General features: G+C 34.9%; 1 protein-coding gene and 1 pseudogene across 15 annotated transcripts in view; one reads left to right on the top strand and one right to left on the bottom strand.

The window, feature by feature from the left end:
• Positions 1–501, bottom strand: part of LOC102989302 (shugoshin 1-like) — a 44,867-nt pseudogene extending 44,366 nt beyond the window's left edge.
• LRRC7 (leucine rich repeat containing 7) overlaps positions 1–24,026 on the top strand; it is a 499,495-nt gene that overhangs the window by 92,624 nt on the left and 382,845 nt on the right. For 13 of the 15 annotated variants that reach the window (XM_028489260.2, XM_028489268.2, XM_028489261.2 and 10 more), the window contains exon 2: positions 20,407–20,504. In XM_028489260.2, the coding sequence (XP_028345061.2) occupies positions 20,407–20,504 (98 nt within the window). Of the gene's footprint in view, positions 1–20,406; positions 20,505–24,026 lie in introns of those variants that run through there. The other 2 variants (XM_055084525.1, XM_028489266.2) reach the window with 2 other exon arrangements.

Here is a 24,026-nt window from a genome sequence, read left to right as displayed (position 1 = left end):
TTCAGTTTGTGTACCCTGTTGCCATTCATCATAATCGAGGTTTTCTTCTAAGATGGTACAATATTCCATATCTCACAGCTAACTGGTCTCATCAAACCAATAAGCAAATGAATCCCTGGAGCAAGTTAGGCAGGTTGAGAAAGGTATGACTTGCTCAGATTTCTGTGATAAATTTCTACTCGCTAAATAATAGAATTAAATAAAAGAATTCACAAATTTTATATGTATGCCTAAATACATTTATTACTAAAAGACATTTGTATAAGTTATGAATTACATTTAATTGCTGGTAATATAAGTCCCCCCCACACTGACTTAAACCAGCATGTGTTTTATTTTTCTATACTTACCTCCACTGTAAGTAGTAAGATCAGGCCAGTGAAGTAGCTCGGAGTTGCCACTGGAAACCCCAGCTTTTTCCAGCTGTCTGCCCAGACATGTGTCTTTTGCCCTGCTTATTGCCTGTGCGTTTGCATGGGCCATCTCTACCGTCATACCCATGTTACCATCAAGAGGAAGAGAAAGGGCAAAGGGAAGAAACACAGAGACAAAGCCCAACCGAGTCTGTCTCTTTTAAAGAGCTTTCCCAGAAGCCCCTAGTGACCTTGGCTTACAGAACTTCATCCTGGACTGGGTCACATTGCCACCCCTAGAGTCAAAGGAGTTTGAGACCTACTACCTCGAGAAAAATTGGGGCTGTATTAGTAAAAAAGGGGAAAAAAGGGCACAAGGGCATCTACTAGAATGCTTCTAAGTATTTAAAGAATTCACAGTACGATAACCACCAAAATGGAAGCATTCCTGCTTACTTGTCAAGTTTTGAAATTTTACCCTCAAACTTTGCTCTAAGGATTGATGAAAATTTGAGTTCTTAAATTTATGAGATGGTATATTAACTATCAGGTTGACCTAATGACTTTTGTAATAATAATAAGCTATGTAATAACATGAACAAAACTGCAAGTGTTTCAATAATGTTAACAAGGACTGATGAGTTATCCTGAAAATAGAAAATGTTATATAGCATTTTTTATATGAGCTTTCAGGACTAGGGCTGACTAATGCTCTTTGAAACAACGTGGCAGTTGGTTTAATTTGCATTATGTGGAATCGTAACGTTTTCCTTGTTGACCAACTCATATTGGTCAACAATATGTTTTATTGTTGACCAACTTCCCCTGAAATAATGCATTGTAGTTTAAACTCAAGGTCTTGGGTTATCAAAAACTTATGCCAGCACTAGTCTAACATTCATCAAATTGAGTACTTCTTTATCCTAACCACTTTGATTGACATTGAGTCTGGTAGTGAACATGGCTCAGTTTCCACTTTCTGGAGTTGATAGTCTGGTCTAGTGAATGCCTGTGGTAACCCATGGTTGCCAGGATCCACAACTCCACAGGCCATCATTAACGTTGTATTCTAAGTGAAAGATGCCTCCCCAGGTCGTTATAGTGAGAAGGCTCCAGGTAAACCACTTGTGTATTACAATAACTTTTCACTTTTCCAGCATAATTAGGAAATGATATTTTTCTCAAGGGGAAAAATGTTACTGGATAATGGTGTTTGGAAAGTTAAATAAGAACATATAGTCATTACATAGGTACAATAAATTTTAGTTTTAAAAGAAATGTTGTCCAATTCTCTTGGTTAATAGTTTGGTCTCTAGAGCCAAATGGCCTGAATTCAAATTCTGGCTCCACCACTTTCTAGCTGTGAATGACCTTGAACAATGTTATGTCCTCCTCCATGAAATGCTGACCTGATAGGGTTACTGAGAGGAGAAAATGAGTTATGTAATTCCTGTAATCATACATTCTCAATACATTTTGGTTATCAGCTTATTGAACCTGCATTATTAAGCCTCAGCATCCATTTTGCTGAACAGTATTTGATGGACATTTTTCTAACTGTTGTGTACATTTTTCTTTGCTTTTGTCAGTAAAATAGAGTAAATATAGTTTAAACTTTTCCTCATGTTTAAGTAACATTATTACAAATATTGATATTATACTACAATAAAATTAGCTTGAATTGATTGATTGCTTACTAAGCACCAAGTACTCCTGTAAGCGTTTCACATGTATAATCTCATTTGAGTCTCAGAACAAAGTTTGCTGTTATTAAGATTTAAAGGTTTTATTTTTGTTTTGTTACTGGCTTCCTTGCATAGTCTCAGCTATAATTCAGATAGTTGAGGCTTCTCAATAACTGAATACAAGGTAGGTAAACATGAATATTTTAGTACTTTGCAAGGAACACTGTTAAACTCACAGTAGCATTCTAGATCAATGTTTCTCAATTTTTTTCCAAGATAAAAAAGATCGCCTTTTTATTTTGCGCAATAGAAAGGGTAGCTGTGATTCTGACCTGGAAAGTTATCGCTACTCCCACACCAACTGTAGCTATTTAACTTACCCCCTATTAAGAGTTATTGCTCTTGATGTTTGAAAAAATTATGATTGACCATGCAATACTTTATTTAAAAAACTCCCATCCAAAGAAAACTATTTAATATTAATATAAAATTCCAAAACTATGGGAGAGATTATTGAAGAGTTAAGCTTTTATATTAAAACAAGATTCTAATTTTTTAACATGTTGACTTACACCCATACCATAGAGTCAGTCTCTCTCCCATCTCAATCTAATGTGACCAAGGCAAGCTCAGGAAAGAGTTCCTCATTTGGCAGTAATCAGATCTAAAACCTTAGTTAATAAAATAATCAATTAACCTTTAGCACAAAAGACCTTATTATTTGCTAGGAATGCCATGACAAAATATCAGACTAAATGGCTTAAATAACAGAAATTTATTTTCTTATGGTTCTGGAGGTTAGAAGTCCAAGATCAAGGTAGCAGTGGGTTTGATTTCTTTTGAGCCTTCTCTCCTTCCCTTGCAGGCAGCCACCTTTGCACTATGTCCTCACATGGTCTTTTCTCTGTGTGCATACCCCTGGTATCTCTTTGTGTGTCCAAATCTCCTCTTTTTATAGGGACATCAGTCATTTTGGACTAATGCCCACCCTAACAGCCTGATTTTAACTTAGTCATCTCTTTAAAGGCCCTATTTCCAAGTATAGCTACATTCTGAAGTACAGGGAGTTAGGACTTTAACATGAATTTGGGGAGGGACACAGTTCAGCCCACAACATAATCAATTTAGAGATCACTTTTCTTCCATACCTTCTGGTTACTAGACATTAGACTTTAGCTAAAATGCACAAAACAAATCAGTAATATGAAATGATGTATTTTTTTCATGTTGTAGTAACACATCATGATTTTCTGATCAAGAATGTGTTTGTTATTTTAATAAATACAGAGGAAAACATCTAATAAAATCTTAGTTTTAATGATGGTAGTTATTTCAAAATAGATCATAAAATAGACATATAATATCTGATTAATGCATCTGTTTATCTAACTTTGGTAAAAATAACCAATGCCTATTTAAATAATGCTAGCCAGTGTAGAAGAAAATGCCACTCTAGGTCAAAGATTTGGAACTGTATCATTCAATACTAGCAAATATAGCTATAATCATGTTTAGAGACTCCTATGTAAAATAAGATTGCTAAAAGAATGAGAAAATAAATTTTCATATAAAGGAAGGTACATTCAAGAAAGATTGTTTTATCTGTTGATATTTTTATCCCCTGAGTTTTCTCCTGGAATTAAGGCGGATTTACAAAGGAAAATAATTTTTTGTTTCTCTCCTAGTTCTTCAGATAGATTTTGGTTAAGTGTATTTATGATGTGGATCAGTTATTGGTATTTGTTTGGTTCTGTATTTCACTGGTGCATATTATACTGCTTATTGTTAGAGTGCTGCCAGGCAGATAGCCCTCAAAATCAATTCAGTGTGCAAAACTTCTGACTCGGCAACACATATTCAAATATATCTGTCCATATTTACAATTGTACTTTCATTCACTTAACATTTACTCAGCTACTATTTTTGGAATGCCTGCTGTGCGCCAGGAACGGTGCTAAGCACCTCCCCTTGCTTTTTGTATTTTCTCTAAGCAAAGGTATCACCAACCTCCAACTTATCATGTTGGTCAAGAATGCCATGATCCTCCCCAAGATCATGCAATTCAGTGGTCCCCAGACATTGGAATTTCACAGAGCAATGCTATTTTTTTTTAATTGGGACATTTTATTAGAATAATAAGGACAGATTTACCATTGATTATCACCATCAATTTATCACCAACATTTTAGTACCAAAAAGATTGCTTAAAGCAAACCTCAAAACATTGCTTATTTTTCTGATTTCCCCAGTGAAAATTTTGTCATCTACAGTACAAAATTTGAGAACCACTAATCCAGAAAACAGAATAGAGAGAAAGAGAGGCAGTAAATATCAAGAGGACTAATTAAAGACCTATGTATGGAATAGTACATCACTTCTCAACCTGTTACTCATTTTCTAATTAAAACATCAAAAAGATTGTTGCTGTGTAACATTTGAAAGAATGACATTTAGCTTATTTTGTATACAGTAGTAGATAAATGAGAAAGAATATTACTTTTAAAAAATTGTGAAGTCATCCACTCGTGGCTTTAGTTTCCTCACAAGATTCTCTAGGTTATTTAAAATATCTTGTAGCACAAACCTTTCTCTCAATATAAAAAGTAGAATTTTGAAAGGGTGTTTCCATTAATTAGAACCTTTAGGTCCTAAAGATTGATTAACTGCTGATAAATGTCTATGATATTAATGATAGTAGAGATAAATCATTTTAGTGACAATAAAATGGAAAGCATCAAGAAATTACTATAATCCTTCACTACATTACAGTTACAAAAAATAAGGGAAGAAAAGGAAAGTAGGAGACAAATATTCAATTAAAAGCAAAATCATGGTCATTCATTAAGGCATAAAAATCCATAGTCAGTTGTAGACCCCGAATTAGGTACTTGCATTGTGAGTCTGTGTGTGCGAGGCGGTACTGGTAACTGACCCATATTCACACTGACCTAGTTTTTCACCAGCACTTGTATGTTTCTAATAGTGAGAACCATTCCTGAAATACTGTTACTCTATGATTAATCTGAAATACCAAAAACATAATAATATTTTAAAGTATAATAACTAGTCAAGAACATTATAATTATTTGTTTAAAACAACAGTTTATTGAAATCTTAATCCACTGTCTTTTAAATAGATGATTTTATGTAAAGGATTGCTAGTACTTCAAGATATTTCTTGTAGGTAGAATTACTTTAGACTAACAATAGAACCATAGGTAGAATCAGATTAAAAGGTTACCTATATTGTCCAATTTGAAAAATGCTCCCAAGGCTCCCCTTCATCCAGGTGCTATGCATCTGAACCACTATAAGTAAAATGCATTCATATTATTTTTTGCCTTATGTATCTTCTACATATAAAATATTGTAAGGGGTAATATTGAATGAATCCACCATAAGATGTTATTGACTTACCCAGATCTTCAGAGAAACTAGGTAGAATAAAAGCAGAGAAAGCATGGGAAATGAGGAAAATGAACAAAAAGAAATTTGAGGGTTCATGCGGTTGAAATTTTTCCTGTTTAAAAATTTTTTCTAGAATAGTCCTGATGAAATCACCTATTTTTATCGTGTTGTCTTTTAGACCATCCATTTATTTCAAGTTCTTCACCAAGTATACATGGATTTATTTATCCTCCATTCTTCTTCACAGAACATTTCTTCCAAGTGAGATAAATTCATTTGTTTTATTAATATTGAAAATGAGGGAATCTATTAAAATCTGTATACCATTTTATTGATTCTCTCTAGTGTACCTTATAGCAGCTGTTTTTTAACTCATCACTTTTATACTGATAGCATGGGCATTTAATGGCTCTTATTTGAGCCTAAAGTAATTTTATATATTCTTAGCAATATAATTCTGATATATAAAAAGATGCCAGTGTTAACAAAGGTCTTATAGCATAGAGATTCTGAAATTAGAGAAATGTAACTTTGAATCCTATCTTTCCTACTTCTTATTCTGCAGCTTACATACGTAGCATTTCTAAGGCTCAATTTCCTCATATGTTGAATACAGTGGCAATATTTTAAGTAATTCCTATTAGTTTGTTTTAATTCCTTGTGAAATATATTAGCATGACAATTGAATTTTTTCGTTTTTTTTTGGAAAGAAATGTAACTTCTGTTACTTGTCAGCATGAAACACTAAATACTCTGAAAGTACATTCCCATGAAAACAACTTAAAAATCTGGATAAAATGTAAATTACATTTCTTTAAGTGGATTGCTGAGCTGGCTAGAAAATAAGGAAGTACGCAAAAGCTAAATCAAGGAGAAACCCTGGAAGGTGGGTAAGAATTAAACCTGGATTTTGTTCTAAGGGCATCGGTTAAACTCTAGAAATCTTGAACTTCGGTTTTAGTGTCTGGAAATGGCCAAGCAGTCAGGAGACAAAACTTAGATATTCTCTGGAGTTAATACATTTCAATCAGGACCTCAAAGAATCCTCAAAGATTAAATTTCCAAGAAAAATGAGTTCATCATATAAAATCACAAAACACATAAAGAAAACAGAAACCATAAGAAGCATGGCACTGTAAATCAGAGTCAGCAGAAACAAGAACCAGAATAATCAGATTACAAAGTCTTCAGTTATTGGAATTTTCAAATGTATGAGCTTTAAGAATTAAGGAATGGAAATGTGAGAAAAGAACAGGAGTCTATAAAAATAACCAGGTAGATTTATAAAAACAGGATAGGCAGAATGAAAGAAGCCAGAAAGGTATGATGAAGCATCCAGGGACTAATAAGAGCAGGGCATCATTTTCACCCCTATGTGTAAAGGAGCACAGAAAAGGAGGTTGTAAGAAACTGGAGAGAGCTGTAATTGTAGCTATAGCAAAGAGTTATTTGAGAGGAACTGCAAACTTTGGTAGAAGACTCACAACACACTAAGGATGCAGGTGGAGAAATAAATACCCCTACCTCTCTCCTCCCACACCCAATATCCCGCTGGTACTTTTCACTGACCAAACACAGTGGGATGCCAGGGGCAAGGGAAGTTTGGTGATGCATGACATAGAGGTTAATGTGCCAGGACACAGAGCAGAGTGGAGAAGAGAGGATTACAGGGGCAAAGAGAGAATTCGCAGCACAAGAGTGTAAGAGATTTTGAGGATAGAGTGCAAAGGCCTAACTTACATCTAAACAGAGTTATAAAAAGAAAAAAAAAGGTGGGGGGAAGCAAATGTTCAAAGGTAAAATGGATGATAATTTTTCAGAATCCCTGAAAGACAGTACATCTCAGATCAAAAAGCAAACCCAGTGTAAAAAGAAATTCACAAATAGACAATATCATAGTGAAACTGAAGAACACCGAAGAAAATGAAAAGATCTTAAACCAGCTAGAAAGGAAAGATTAGCTACAAAAGAAGTCATAACTGATTTCTCAACCACAACGGGGTTGTAAACTGGAAATTTACAGGAAATCCCTGTAAACTGAAAATTCTTCATCTTGTGAAGCTGTCTCTTAAGAAGAGGTATAAGATGTAGACATTTTCAAATGAACAACTGAGAGGTCTAAAATCTGACTCACTTTAAAGACAATTTTAAAGGATGAACTTCAGAAAGAAGGAAAGTGATCAAAGGTAGAAGGTCTGAGATACAATAAAGAAGAGTAAACAAATATTAAATATGTGGATATATCTAAACATAGAAATCATAATTTCCAAAGTAGAAGAAAAAAACAGTGAAAACAGGGAAAATAACCCTTAATTTAAAAGAAGGGTAGAAAAGGAAAATAGAAAATCTATATAAAGAGAAAGCACAAAATAAGATAGCAGAAATAAATCTAAATTATTATTAGTAAAATGAGATAATGCAAATAAATATTCTTACTACAAAAAAATCTGAGTACAAACTGAATTTTTTAAAAGCTGGATTTAAAATGCACAATATTTTCTTTCCAACAGACATACCTTAAACAGAGGACCAAAATAGGCTTAATCTAAAGTATGGAAAATGATATTCCAGGCAATTGCTATCCATGAGAGCTCTTGCAAACTATGTTATTAACAGATAAACAGATTGTAAGGCAAACAGTCTTATTAGATCTTAAGTTCACTACATAATGATAGAAGGGTCAATTCATCAGGATGTTATAGCTTCTATATACTCAATAAGATAGCATCAAATTATATAAAACAAAAAATGACAGAAGTACAAGGAGAAATAAATTCATCATCATATTGGGGAAGGTACTGACACATCTCTCACTAATTAATGGATATAACAGAAACAAAAATCAACAACATTTGGATCATATACATTCTTTTCAAAGCACATATAGACTTTTTCAGTCAATAAACAATAAACTCTGCAAATAAGTAGATTAAAAGATTATGTTAGAAGTTGATAGGCCCAGGGGTAAAGAAAAAAGAACAGGACAAAGAAGATCAAGAGTGTTAGTGGAGGAATGAACTATTGGAACTGATTAAGACACGGACAAGAGGATGTGAGGAGAGGTTACAGGCAGCAGAACACAAAGGGCTTCAGGGGCCATTGTAAAGGACTTTGGCTTTTGCTCTGAGTAGAAGGGAAATCCTCAGCTTGCTGGGCTCAACACAGTGACACAATCTGACTCATGATTTTAAAAGACTCCCTGACTGCTGAATTGATAGTAGACCATAGGGAAGCAAGGGTTGTATGACAGAGGCTGTGAACATATGCTCTAACATTCCTTTAGTGGATATATTTACTTACCCACAAAAGAAGTCAGTAGAAGATAAGCAAAAGGAAACAAAGAAAAGCAAATCCTTCTGGCCATGCAGAGGGAAGGAACTGAGAAAGGAAATGCCAGGTGAGGACTTACAAGATGAAATTGCTATGCTCCATGGGATGTGATTCTTTGTTGTGACTCCATGAATTTTTATAAAATGCCAAAAGGTGTTTCTAAATGCTCCTAGAATTAGCACATAATTATGTGATGTCCATCTGAGTAGTTCAGGCTGTTCAGGTACTCACTCAGTCTCAAATAGAAACTAAATTGGGTTTTTTCCCAGAAACCTATCTTCCTGAATAGATGAGTCATCTTGACCCTTCTTTCCTTAGTAAAAGATACAGCATGTTCCATTTTTTCTCATCTTACTATAAAATACTAAGAGATTGAAAGTATTTGTGCTTTAAAACATCCTAGAAATAATAAATATGATTCTGATTATGAAGTTTTCTTTTTTCTCAATAAGAATGATAGCCATCAAACCCAGTACTCAGTCATAAAAATGCTGAGTATCTTCTGTGTCTCTGTGCCATGTGTGACAATTCTACAGAATTTACTAGGGCAACATTGTCCTAACATTCAAAAATCTCAGTCCAGTGACAGAGCCATTGGCCTGTGGGCTACAACTACAGAAAAGAGGTTACTCAGAGATAGGATGCAGGAGAACAGGCTGAAGGCAGAACTCCAGGGAAGAACTTGATCTCTACATGCCTGATTAAAAGATTATGATGTCATTTGCATTATACATTATAGTATATGTTTAGATATTTATGCACATTTGGAAGATAATATTACTTCATATTTGCCAACTCTCCCTATTTCACTTAGAGAAAGGAGTATATGCTTTTCTTGAGAAATAATTACGTCCTTCCACATACATTTTTTTTCTGCATCTAAACAACTGCCATATATGGTAGTAGTCCCTCCTCTGAGACTTAATGAGGCTCCAGGTGAACGTGGAATCACCTGGAAATGAGCAGAGCCGTTCCTTCATTTAGGCAGCTGTGCTCAGGTACAAAGGTCAGCAGGAATCACAAAGTCTAGACATTAGTCTGGCTTTGCTGCAGACCTTGGGCAAGTGAATCTCAATTTCTTCATCTGTAAAATATTAAGCCCATAGTCTCTTTATGAGGAATAAATAATATATATGAAGAGGTTGTATAACTGTAGATCACATTAGAGCAGTACAGGACATACATTTATTCCTCAGTCATTTAAAATGAATATTTAATTTCTTCTATGTTCAGTGAATTGTGCTAGATCTTCAGGAATGATACAACTTCTGTCCTCAGGGATTTTTAGTGGAGGCTGAGGCAGTAAGACGTATGTGTAGGATCCCATAATAGAACAGAGAGACAGAAGATAGTTGGGGAGGTGGGTGAAATCACAGAAGACTTTCCAGAGGAGAGATGATTCTATATTCCGGTGGCATTAGTATTCTCATTTCATAAATGTTGACCGAAAACCATGAAACCCAAATGTTGACACAGGTCTTTTCCTCAATCTTTAGAGTCAAAGTGTGTGGGGGAAGGAAAGAAAGAATGGAGAAAAGGAAGCTGACTGGGCTTATGAATATGTATTATATTGTATTAATTTCTAGATGGTAGGTAATTATATTGTATCTCTGTATTTCATGCTATTCAAAATACAAATTTTTAAATAAATAGTTTCCATATGCTCTTAAATTTTAAAAATGATGGACAGTTCAGATATAATTTTGGTAATAGTATTATAACCTGGGTGTTAATAATCTTATTAAAGCACCTAGCATTTTTCTGTATTTTTTAGCATCAATTTTATCTTTGCATAATTATGTTGATTCAACGTTAGAACTTTTTCAAGCATTCTCACCATTTTTAATTGATATATTTCTTCTACATTGCCAGCGCTGTTTTTGCTTTTAAGGGTAAAATAAACACATTTTGAATATTTTGGATGTATTGATTTATTTCTTATAATGCCTTCTTTACATTTTTTCCATCCTGTGAATGTCATTCCTTTTTATAGGCAAATATTTTATTAATTCATCCACTTGATATACATAGCTTTAAGGGATTTATTTTCTGAATAACTCTGATTTTAGTGAACTTAATGTTTTGTGTACGTGTGTGTGTGTGTGTGATTTTGGCAATGAACATATTCCTAAATATTTCATGTAACTCACTTATTTCTGTAAGGAGCTTCACTGAGGGAAGATTGTTATTCCTTGTACCAATTCAATTTGTTAATAAAATACCTTCGGGCTTCCCTGGTGGCGCAGTGGTTGAGAGTCCGCCTGCCGATGTAGGTGACACGGGTTCGTGCCCCGGTCCGGGAGGATCCCACATGCCGCGGAGCGGCCGGGCCCGTGAGCCATGGCCGCTGAGCCTGCGCGTCCGGAGCCTGTGCTCCGCAACGGGAGAGGCCACAACAGTGAGAGGCCCGCGTACCGCAAAAAAAAAAAATAATAAAAAATTAAAAAAAAAAAAACCTTCATAAAGATAACAGACTTCTGATATAGTACTACTTTATACGTGGGTAAAAAATACAAAGATTTTTTTTTTTTTTACATAGGAGGAAAGTAAATCAATTTAAACTAGAATTTTGTAATAGTGTGCTTCCTGAATTTATGAGGAGCTGGACTTTTTTTTTTCCCCATTGCTACCCATGCTCTTCTCATTAATTTCATAGATTTTTCATGGAACAATTGTTTGCTACAACCTCTATAGAGTAAATTATATACCATTCACATTCCAGTTTTGATTTGTTGTTTACCTGGACCTTTTTTTTTTTTTTTGCGGTACGCGGGCCTCTCCCTGTCGTGGCCTCTCCCGTTGCGGAGCACAGGCTCCGGACGCGCAGGCCCAGCGGCCATGGCTCACGGGCCCAGCCGCTCCGCGGCACGTGGGATCTTCCCGGACCGGGGCACGAACCCGTGTCCCCTGCATCATCAGGCGGACTCTCAACCACTGTGCCACCAGGGAAGCCCTGATTTGTTGTTTAGAAAAGGTAGAATCTACATTTTCAAGTCCATAATGATACCCATCTATTTTGAATTCTATTTTCTTGAAAAAAGGTGAAAACAATACTGTTATATTTGTTATCCCCTAAATGTGTGACAGGGCAAATTAAAAACAAGTTTCTCCTTTGAGACTATTGATGATCCTTGAATATTTGGTAAATCATCACTGGCCTTAAAAATCAGGCATCTGGCTCTTTTCCAAGTGGACAGTGCTTTACCTATCATTTTATGTTAGGAATTTCACTCTGTTTCCAAGCAGTTTAAGTGTAGTTAAGATGTGATTTTTTTTTTTCTGCAACAATCTTGCTGTTTAATTTCATCCAGTTTGTCCTTATTAAATATCAACTCAAAATATTTGACTGAGATAATTGGGTATTGATTATTTTTGCACTGTCATTTGCAGTTCAAATTGGATCTTTATAAACACTTGAGACTTTTTAATGGCTACCTTATGCTTAATATGCATGCATAGTTCTAGTTTGGTTCCAGTTTGGTTTGGAGATTGTTTCACTGTGCTGAATTCAGACTCAACTTTCCATAAAAAGGAAAAAAAAAAAAAGAAACAGCAGCTCAGTGATAAAGCAAGAACACTTTCCACTGCTTTTTCAACTCTTTCCTCTTTTTTCTTGAATTCAAAGCCAATGAAGGAATTCTGAAGTGCTGTGGGGTTACTTGGCTTTAGAACTTTGTAAAGATGGATGGTCACAGCATGCTGCCCCTTATTATTCTCTTTCCCTGGGCAGAACAGACTACTAATTATTATTTCTAAAAATAATATAGCAATCTTATTTTTCCTTTTCCCATATGCAGGCTTAAGCACACTTTCATTTTTTAAATTCTTCTAATTTATTTATTTATTTTTATTTTAATTTTCCATTAATTATTTCTATTTAGTTTTTAGACTTGTAGATGTGTAAGTCAAAATCACAATAACTTATAAATATTCCATATTTTAAGATTTAGTGAACACCTACAACTCAGTAAGAGAACTGCTTTATGATCCACTAGACATTAGAAAAAAGAAAAGACTGATAATGTTTTCTCAGCATTATGAAATGAAGACTGCATTTTAGGAGTCCAAGGACCAGAGTTCAAGTCCTTCCTCTGGCCCTCCTGTGTTACTCTGCATATGTCACTTAATTGCTCAGACTTCCTGTTGTCTCGTCTATAAATAGTGATGCACTGATACCTACTTCAGAATTGTCAAGAAAATGAAACAAAATAAATTATATGGAAGTATTTCAACAACTGTAGTGTGTTACGTCAAAGCCCTCAAATGGTCTAGAACCTATATGAGTAATATAGATGAGTAATTCTTCATTTCAAACATTGAAATGAAGAATAATACTAGCTAGAAAATCACTGGTTACACTTCCAAACATTTAATAAGTATCATATAGAAGTTTCAGAAGTCAAGCACTGAGTATATTTGAAGTGGTTGGATTTGTTTCTGAGTAGAATTGGAACTTACAAATATATCTTCAAGGATGGGTAAAATTTGGAATGAAAAATGAAAATCTTCCAAATGTTCCTGCCAGGAAGGAGCAGACTTCATTCATTCATCCATTAAATCATTAATTAAATATTTATGGAGCATTTACCATAGTCTAGGCACTGTGGTAAGGAATACCAAGAAAGATGGAGTAGCTATGGAAAGAAAAAGATGTTTGACTTGTGTCACATGATAGACACTTTAAACTTTGGACTCCGACTAATTGAAAGGTAGTACCCTCTTTACCCCAGAACTAACTGGATGAAATTTCAGATTGTAGTCAATATTGTATGTCTTTGTACTTTAACAGAAATGCTCCTGTACATTCATTGTCGAGTTTGAAGGCAACAAATGCTACCATATTTTATTATAGATCTTACTAAGCTTCCTACTCATGTAGATTGTCACTCTAAATATAAAAGATTGTGTTTATTTATAGGTGAGTAGCTTATTGTGTCCAATTCTGCTTATAATCAAGTTAAATAAATGCTCAATGAAATGCTAGTCTTATTTTTTGAAAAATGTCTGCATTTATTTAAGATTGTTTAATTAAAGATAATTATTAACACATAATTGGAATTTTTACTTTCCTAGAAAGTAATAAGTCAAGGATATTTACTCTTTGTAATTTATTTTATATCTAGTTTACAGATTTTTTAAAATCCCTTAAGGAGTCTTAGGAAGCCTACAGACCACAAAGCAAAGGGGTTTGCAAATACTCAATTCATTACTTGTGCACTGAATGGCATTTAGGGGCTTATCTAAGTTGTCTAATTATCAGATAGACCCATTAAGCACTACATACTTCCAGTTTGTGTTGTGCTCACAAAGAAGCAAGTATAGTAATAAGTTCAATGAGGGGGAAAAATAGCCTCCATATCCTTGGCATCTTGTAAGCAAAACAAGTTGATTTTGCTTTTTAATCGATTTTTTGATGTCATGATAAAATCTCTTTTCCTTAATCATAATCCCCCATAATCTACCTGTGGTAGCACAGGGAATTCCCCTGGTTCTGCTGGAGAAAGTCCCCACAGGGATGCATCACCCTGAGGAGAGCAGCTCCTGATGTTCTAACTTGTCTCCTCCTCCCCCTCTCATCTCCTTGGTCTTGCAGCAAAGGGAACCTGGGGCAGATTAACCTGCTTTCCAATGTCTGTTCATGCTTGGCAGCTGGTGCAGAGTGGGATGGTTAGAGGCTGTTCAGTGCAAGGTGATGGCCTACTAGGAAAGTGTTAGGGGTGCCAATGAATGACTGAGAGGAAGCACATGAGTTGGGGGCAAAGGGATGACAGCCACAGTATTTGGAAGGCCACTCACTAGGTTGACCACCTGGATCACACAGAATGATCCCAGCATCATATATTTTCCTTTATGGCAAGATTAGGAGAGATAGATTCATTCATTCATTCAAGCAACAAGTATGAATATGAAGCACCGTACTAAATTCTCCAATAGAATGGAGAATAAAACTGACATTGTGTCTGCCTCCATGGAACTTACAGTTCAGGAGAAAGGCAAGCATTAAACAGACATCCAGAAGTCTGATATGTAATTGCAATATGTGATAAGTGCTATGATAGAAAACACTAGGCTGCAAGGTAGAACCATATTTGGAGATCTAATTAGATGAAGGAGTTAAAGAAAACTCTCTTAAAAAGTCATGTTATAGTGAAGACTGGAACGGTGATTAGGAGTTATTTAGATAAGAATAGGAGGAAGATCATTTGAGGCAAAGGAAGCAGCATGTAAGAAGGCCCTGAGATAGGAAGAAGTTTCAAGTGAGTATCCAAGGTACTTCAATGTGCTAGGAGGAGAGCTCCGTAATTGAAAACAATAGTTGCATGAAAAGTGTGTTTTTGCAAGGAAGCTCCTAGGGGGTTACTGTAAGCCAGTTCTACAGTGAGGAGTTAAGTTGTTCATTTGTCTCCAAAAGATCCTCATATAGAATACTTTTCCATAACTTTACTTTCCTGATCATGTTGACTTTAATTTAGAGGTCTTCAGTGGAGAACTGGATTTTCACCAGTCATGTGCTAAGTTAATAGGGCCTTCTAGATATGCAGTGCTGTCTAATAGAGTGATCACTTGTCATATTGAAATTTAAATTTAAATAAACTAAAATTCAATCAAATTTTAGAAATTACAAATTCAGCTCCTTGGTCACACTAGCCACATTCCAAGTGGGAATATACTGTGTATATGTCTAGCAGCTACTGTATTGGACAGCGCAGATATTGAGCATTAGCATCATTAAAGAAATTTCTGTTACATGGTAGTTAACCCCATGGGCTCTGGAGTCAGATCTGGATTTAAATTCTAATTTTTGCACTTGCTGTGTGATCCTAAGTAAGTTATTTAACATCTCTGAGCCTCAGATTAGCCATGAAAAAATAAGAATAGCATGAGTAATATATATATATAAAGAACCTAATAAATCACCTGGCATATAACAGACATTCAGAAATACCAATACCTGATACCTCTATTTTCTTAGTCCAACTCTCTTTTTCTCCAGGCACTCAATCATTCTTCCTCTTCCTCCTCCATACTGAGTAAATCCACTTCATCCATATTTTCACCCATGCTTCCCTTGCTTTATTCACTGGCCACACCGTCAACCCAATCCACAATTCTAGGTCAATCCAGACTTATTCTCTGATCCAGCTGAGTCTGCCAAAGCTTGATAGAGGAAATCAATTCACTGTTGAGATGATCGGCATTATAAATGGTCAGCCTCCAGGTTCATCTAGTTGACCTCCAGCCAACTTGGCAAGCCTTTGAATCTTTTGCTTTGGCTACTCTTTTCATTTTTGATAGTACCTATCCTAACTGCAGTCTCCTCACCAGACCCTCACCTCACCTCTGTATCAGCAGAATGAATTCACTGAACTTCCCTTTCCTACCTCTTCAAGTATATATTTTTTTATTTACAGGGGTTCCCAATGCCAGTATTGGGACCAGTGTAAGGCTACTTTAGAAGTACTTGATTAATGTTGAAAAATATATCTACCTGGGCCTGACCCCAGTCTACTGAATGGAAATCTTTAGTACTGGAAATGGGGGAATCTGTAGTTGTATAAAGCTCTGCAGATGATTTTGTGACCTAAGTTTTGGAGACACCACCAAGAGAGTTGTGGATACTGTTGCTTATAACCTCTGATTGCTTTTTCATGCTGTTTGTTTATTAATCTGGCTACCCCTATTTCTTCCCAGCAGCTGACATGTAGGCTGCACTTTTCAGAGCTCTTCAATGAGTTGTTAGAGCATCTGTCTTGCCTGTGGTCATCACACTTAATCTCTCCTTGCTGGAACTATTAACACACTCCCTCTGGTGACATGCCAAGATTGAGAGTAGCTAGAATAGCATCTTTTCTGTGTCCCGGCTGTGCTCCAAGACTTCATTCTTGGTCATTTTGTCTGACCATTTAATGCAAACTGTAGATCATAGCTGATACAGGTGGAAGAGTTCAAGTAGCCAGAAGTGTAATCTCAAGAAGATGGAAGTCTCAGAGCTATATAATAGTTTGGACATGAACACTGCTGTGTAAAACATTTAATTTGATTCAAAGTGTATTTTCCACTGGGTATAGCATTTAGCATTCCAACAACTTTTAGTGCTATTTTAATTTTTATTCATCTATTACTGTGTTGTATATATAGTTTACAGTGAGTTTCCTTGACCCCAGTTATCTTTTTGGTGGTTCTAAAAACTTAAAATATCACTACTAGAAGCAAACATTTCAATGAAAAAAGCTAAATGATAAAAAACTCAACATGTAATTAGCAGATAAACATTTTTACAAATGTATATATATTTGTGTAGTATTATATTTAATGTAATATATACTATTTATATATGAGTTTATACTAATTTAAATATTAATATTATGTTCAATAAGAATTTCATCAAAATTAAATATGCACGACATAGTAGAATCGCAAGTATTCAGTCTCCTAGTGAAATTATCTATAGCTAATCATAGACTCATGGAAATAGTGAGTTAAAAAGCAACTAGAAAAAGATTTTAAAAATCAGAAAACCTTGATTAAATCTCAGTTGCACCTCTTACTTCCTGTGTGGCCAGGATCAGGTCACTGAACATTTCTGAATATTAGCTTCCTCATCTTCAAAATGTTCTTTCAGAAGGTTGTTGTAAGGATTAGATGGAATAAATGATAAATGGTAATACATTGTAAGATATATTCATTGTTCTTGCTAAGGTCAAAGGGCACTATACAATTTTGTAACACCTTCTGAATTCTCTAAGAAAGAATAAGTTATTTAGCACTTTAATTAATTCATGAGGATACCAGCCCACTTTTATCCTTGGAAGATTGTCATATAGTAATCCTTTAAATCTTACTGAATAAAATGAAATACAGTTTATTATGTTCTTCATTTTGAAAATTGGCAATTTATGTGCATGGATGTTTTGTATTTTTCCAATAACCAGAACATTTGTTTAGCCAGAATTTTTTTCTCAACAGTGTCATCTGTTCTTTTTCTTTATTAAATAAAGGCTAGTTTTCATATTTCTCCTAACATACCAGACATTTAAAATTTTAGTATATGATTTCATTTTTATTTGGGATAATTATGATTAATAATAACTACATTTGCTGAGCTCTTGTATCGTGGTGGACACAGTGTAAGCACATGTACACTATTAACGTGTTTAATCCTCACAACAATCCTATGAGGTAGCTAATGTTATCCCCATTTATTGCTGAGAAAATTAAGGTATAAAGTAGCTAAGTATCTTTCCCTAAAATCATCCTTTAAGAGACAGAATGGGAGTTTAGCCCAGGCAGTCTATTCCAGAACCTACGCTCATCACAGTTAAACTATGCGGCATTGCTAACACTGCATAATCTCTTGCATATCTGCTTGTGAGCATTCCCATAATGCAACATTTGGGCACCATGATTCTTGGTGATCTTTGAGGCCAATAGCAACCATGTAAGTGAAACTCTCCTGGAGCCTTTGGCAGTACTTTCTAACTTGTATTTCAGTTTTGCTGACATACCCTCAAATATAATTACGTCAAAATCAACTAGACCATTTTTGTTTTCACATTCTAGATAGTCAGATACATAAAAGGAAAAGTAATAGCCTGTCCAAGAGACTGGTTTACATAGATTTCCAACCAGGGTAAGTTGTCATCCCTCATCCGTATAATCACGATGACTAATTGGTTTTTAAAATTAAATCACAATTTTATGTAGATACTTGCATTTGTAGGTTATGTTTGTTGTATTTTACTATCTTGAGCTTGTAAATACTAGTGATTAACTAAAGTTCACTTAAATTGTTATTATATCATCATGAAAATTCATGTATTTTCTGAAACATGTAATCAAAATAGTGCACTGAATTAATTCGAGTCAGAATCTAGAACATTTTATATAATTTACATGGCTAATCCTCATACTGAAACTGCAGGGATGGTCCTGGAAGCTTAATTTTGCCCCCATATATAGTATTAAAGCAAATTATGTCTTAAACTCTTGAGGTTTTCACTTGATTTCCTGTCATTGTATTATCATAACCTTGAACTCTTTTTCTCACTTGAGATGATCTTCAAGTGAAACTAAATTTCAAGTTATCATCACACATTGAGAAATATTTTCTTGTACTTTACATACACAGCATGGGCATATGAGTGAGGATACACACTCATATAAAGTAGTCCCTACCTATGAATGGTTTGATTTAAGAAAGTATATTTGAAAAAGTATTTCTAAGAACCAGTGACAGCTTCTCATAGAAATAGTGTTATGTTACTCTTCCAGTACAAAAGGTTATTTATCTCATATTTCACACCATTTTACATATTGCTTTTATTGGATTATCCTTTCCCAATTTCCTCTCTAGACACTAGAAATATAATTATCTGTACTACTCACCCTAGGAGACCTTCTACCACCATAACCCATAACAACCACACCATTTTCAATACATGCTATCAGCCAGCATGTTTGTTAAAACCAGTGATATTCCATTAGAATAATTATGTAGATGTTAAAAGATATGTTTATATTCTTAAATTGATAAATATCATTTTTTTGTTCTGAATTTTCAAATCCTAAACCCTCAGTAGTTGTTTAATGTTTTCAAAATAAGCAGAGTGTGCATTGGTGGCACAAAACTGTAAGATTTACTAAAACCAGAAAATAGTAACCACAGAGTATATGCTGTTTAATATGCCAACCGAAGTTGCATTTGGCCCATTTATTATTATTTTCTGGTTGTCAGCATTGGAAGTAACTGAGAAGTGCACTTTATATTAACCATATTTTCAAGAAATCACAATGATTAGAATTAGAAAACCCCTCCCAATTTAATCATTAGCACAGACGAAAGCAGCAATTAAAACTTCTGAAAACTGGTATTCAGAATGTTGGTGAAAGATATGATCTTTCTTTCTAAAGGGTAACCTGATTTTTGATAAATGTGTTTGCTTTATAAGTAATCATTCTTTAGTTAATGGGTCTCTGACTTAGCTTGGGCTGCTGTAACAAAATACCACAGACTGGGTGGCTGAAACAATAGACATTTATTTCTAACAGTTTTGGAGTTTTAGAAGGCTACTATCAAGGCACCAGCAGATTCAGTTCCTGGTGCAAGCCCTCTTCCTGGTTTGTAGATGACTACCTTCTCACTGTGTCCCATATGGCAGGGGAGAATGAGCTCTGGTCTCTCTTCCTCATCTTATAAAAATACTAATTCCATCATGCGTGTCCCACCCTCATGACCTCAACTAAACCTAGTTACCTATCAAGGGTTCCACATCCAAATACCATTACCCTGGGGATTAGAGTTTCAACATATGAATGCGGGGGTGGAGGGGAAGGGTTGGAGGAGTGGAGGGGGTGGGGACACAAACATTCAGTCCATAACAGTCTCTAATTGGAGAATGTGCATATGAGTTTCATCCACATGTGTTTTTATATTTTAAAAATTGGAATGCCTAAGAAAAGTCAAGCACTCTCCAGTTTACCACAGTCACTGCCACTCCCTACTGTCTTACTCCTTGCTAGATACTCTTAATGGTGTGGTCTACCTTGTTGACTCTTGATTTAAACCATTTAACTTGTTGAAATTTATCAAGATTTTGGTATTAAAATATTCTGTTAATTCCCTCCTGTAGGATGGAGAACCTAATAAGGGGACGGAATCCCCCGCAATATCAGAGAAGTCCTTGTAAAGAAGTTCGTGCAGCCCTTCGGAAGAGGCCTGAAGAGGAGTGTAAGTATGTTTAATAGGTTTAACTACGTTCTAGATAGATTTAGGTGAGTGGCATCGTAAAAGTACAATGTTAACCTTTAAGTGATAAGACAAATAACAGAGGTACTTAACAAATACCTGTTGATTCTAATTGAATTTATATTTTAAAAAAATATCATATGGTACCTGGATTCATGCACTAAGAACATTGTTTTCTTAAGTGTTTCTCTTGTACTTCAGAATGCTCTACTAATAATTTTGTTCCATATTCAAATGAGATTGGAAAAAGCTACACGATTTACCACATCTTTCTTAGATATCTGTACCATGAATATTATTTCCAAAGAGTCCTGAAGTAAAAAAAACAAAAACAAAACAAAAACTTTTAAAGTGTGTTTAAAGTGAACATTTTCCAGTGTCATTTGACCACAATTCTCTTTCAACCTTTTTTTTGTTAAAACTGAGGACTCTTTGAAAACAACTTCATTAGACTTAAGAATAAATATCTAGTAACAAATCTAAATCCATTGATCAAAATGAAACATTTGATTTAATCGAATTTAGGAAAAGATTTTGAAAGAAGTTGTGTATCCCCTCAGAAAGCCATTTTAATCCATCTTTAAATTATCAAAATGTTACAATGTATAATTGTAGAGATTTTATCAAAATATTGCATCTAAATATAGCATTGTTGGAGATGTTTAACATAATACTTGCATTTTAAGTTTATAAGATGACCCATAATACTAGCTTTCCTCATGGCACTTGCATCTAATTATTTTCAGGGTACTAAATCACAATCTATTATGACAAAAATTCAGAAAACAATTTCTGAATGTCTTTTTACAGGAGTTTACATTTTGTAAGGATAGAGTTAATGCAGTGGGTTCACTGGCATATATATAGTTTAGTAGATTTTTAGGGTTATATTGGCATTTTAAATCAGTTTGAAGTACACCATTCCAGGTAAAGACCAAATATATTAAATCTGGGCACATTCATGGCAAGTAGAGTATTTTTGTTTTGTTTCATTTTATTATAAAGTCAATAGATAATCTGATTGGGTTGGCATCTATGTCATTCAATATAATGTTAGTTTTATTTGGTATATTTATAGTTTCTAGCATTATAAACAATATCCAATTAAAACTAAAATTTGAAAATGAAGGTATAGTTCATGGGCATGAGGGAACAAAAACTGTTTATAAGATGCAGACTCGTGCATAAAACTATTGCTTTTTTATTGGGTTCATAGGAAAGCTTTGGGGTTTCTCCTCAATGCTGGTTTAACACAGTCAGCTTAGTCTCTGTTATAGTTTTGCAGATTTTGTTTAGAGACTTAGAAAGGGTTTTTGTGGATAAATCTATAGTTGATTCTCATGGAGTCACAGAGTATATTTAATATATACAAAGTTTTTTTTCAGGCCTCTTATACTGAGTTGGTCTGTGCCAGAGGTTGACCACCTATGGTCCATTTACCAAATCCATCCTGACACCTGTTTCTGTAAATAAAATTTTATTGAAACACAGCCATCTCCTACTTATTTAGGTATTGTGTATGGCTGCTTTCCATGGCAAAGGAAGAGTTAAGCAGTTGTAACAGAGACTATGTGGTCCACAAAGCCATAAGTATTTACCTGAATCTTTACAGAAAAAGGTTTTAAGACCCTGGTCTGGACCAGTGGTTCTCAAAGTGTGGTCTTCAGACCAGCAGCAGCATTAGTAGCAAATGGGAACTTGTTAGAAACACAAATTTTAAGGTCTACAACCCACATCTACTGAATCCAAATGTCTGAGAGTCGGATCCAGTAATCTGTGTGTTTCGAAGAAGCTCTACAGGAGATTCTGATACAAGCTCCAGTCTGAAAACCACTAGCCTAAGTCAAATGACTGGCGGCAAGATGACGTTAAATCACCATGGATACAAAAGACTAATAATGACAGACATATTTCAGAGTTAAGTCTTATTGTTGTCTAATGTAAGGTACATAATATAACTGTTTCCTGTGTTGTAACAAGCAAGTCCTCAACAATTGAATCGTGGCAGTAAGGACAATTTTTGAAATATCACTGCAGGAGCTCAGCTGGATTGACTATGTTATTGAACATGGAAGGACATAATGAGAAATGAGAAACATGTAAAGTATTATCCCCTACCAGAAAGGTCTTCATTATCCCTTGTTAGTTTAATGAACAGTCCTTCTTGTCCTGTACAGACCACTGTTAATTCCCTAAGAAAGAATCCTCTTTTTTAGAATGGGAGCAATATAGTAGTTAATTAAGACATTGACTTTAAAGTCACCATAAGGGTGTTCTAATGTGACACTTAATGAACAGCTGCAGGACCCTGGGTATTATTTCCTTAATCTAAGACTCAGTTTACTTATTTGAAAAATGAGGTTAATTAAAGAGCCTACCTTGAAGGGTTATTTGAAGAATTAAGGAAGATTTTTATTAAGTACCTGGTATAGAACTTGGGATGTGGCAAATTTTTTTCCTCCTCTCTCTCTTCCTCTTCATTTATTATTATTGTTCTTCTTTATTCAAACTAACCATTTGAGGATAGAAAGTATGTTTTGATCATAGAAATGAAAATCTACAGAAATTATAACCACTATTTTTAGAAATAATAATATAAAGCAAGGAACAGGTTGTAAACAAATGACATAAAGCTGGAATTCTTGCAGCAATGTTAGATAGTAATTCGTGTTAGATAGTAATTTGTCTCACACAAGTTCTTTCCCTATGATTCTACAAATTCAACATGGGATCTAGACCAAGACTTACTGGTCAGCTCTCATGGAAAGCTGCCACCTTAGAAAATCATCATAGAAAGCCAAATGATAGTGGCTTTGTTTTACTGAGAATTGAAAGAATAGTGGAACTTGACTCAGACAATAGGATCCTCCAGATGCAAGGTGAGCCCTCTTGCATTTGGAGATATTGCAAATAAGAGGGTTTTGCTAAATAACAGAATTCATACTGCTGTCTTTTATAATCTTTTATACTTTTTACAGTATTTTCAATATTAATATCAACACTAGGTCACCAGACATAGCTCTTAACCAATTATTTCATGTGAATTATATCTAGCTATATTGCATTTAATATAGCCAAGCAAACTTTCAGTAAAAATTGATTCTTGTAAAAGACAGACTTTTAAATATGCTCAAGTTACTTACCATTAAAAAATAAAAATAAAAACTTTGTCCTCAAAACCAAAGCACCATTCAGCTACAGCCCTACATTCTCAGACTGTTCTCAGGCAAACCTCTCAAAGGAGTTATCTATACTTACTCCATTTACTTACCCCCGACTCATTCCTCCAAATCAGTGCAGTCTGGCTCCTACCCAATCACTCTGCTGAGACGGCTTTCATTCAGACCACTAATAATCTCTTTATGATGCTATATTAGTTTTTTTGTTTTCTGTTTTTGTGGTACTCGGGCCTCTCACTGTTGGGGCCTCTCCCGTTGCAGGGCACAGGACGCGCAGGCTCAGCGGCCATGGCTCACGGTCCCAGCCGCTCCGCGGCACGTGGGA

This window comes from Physeter macrocephalus, chromosome 4 (assembly GCF_002837175.3).
Source record: "Physeter macrocephalus isolate SW-GA chromosome 4, ASM283717v5, whole genome shotgun sequence".
Lineage (NCBI taxonomy): Eukaryota > Metazoa > Chordata > Mammalia > Artiodactyla > Physeteridae > Physeter > Physeter macrocephalus.
This window is presented reverse-complemented; position numbering and strand designations above follow the sequence as displayed.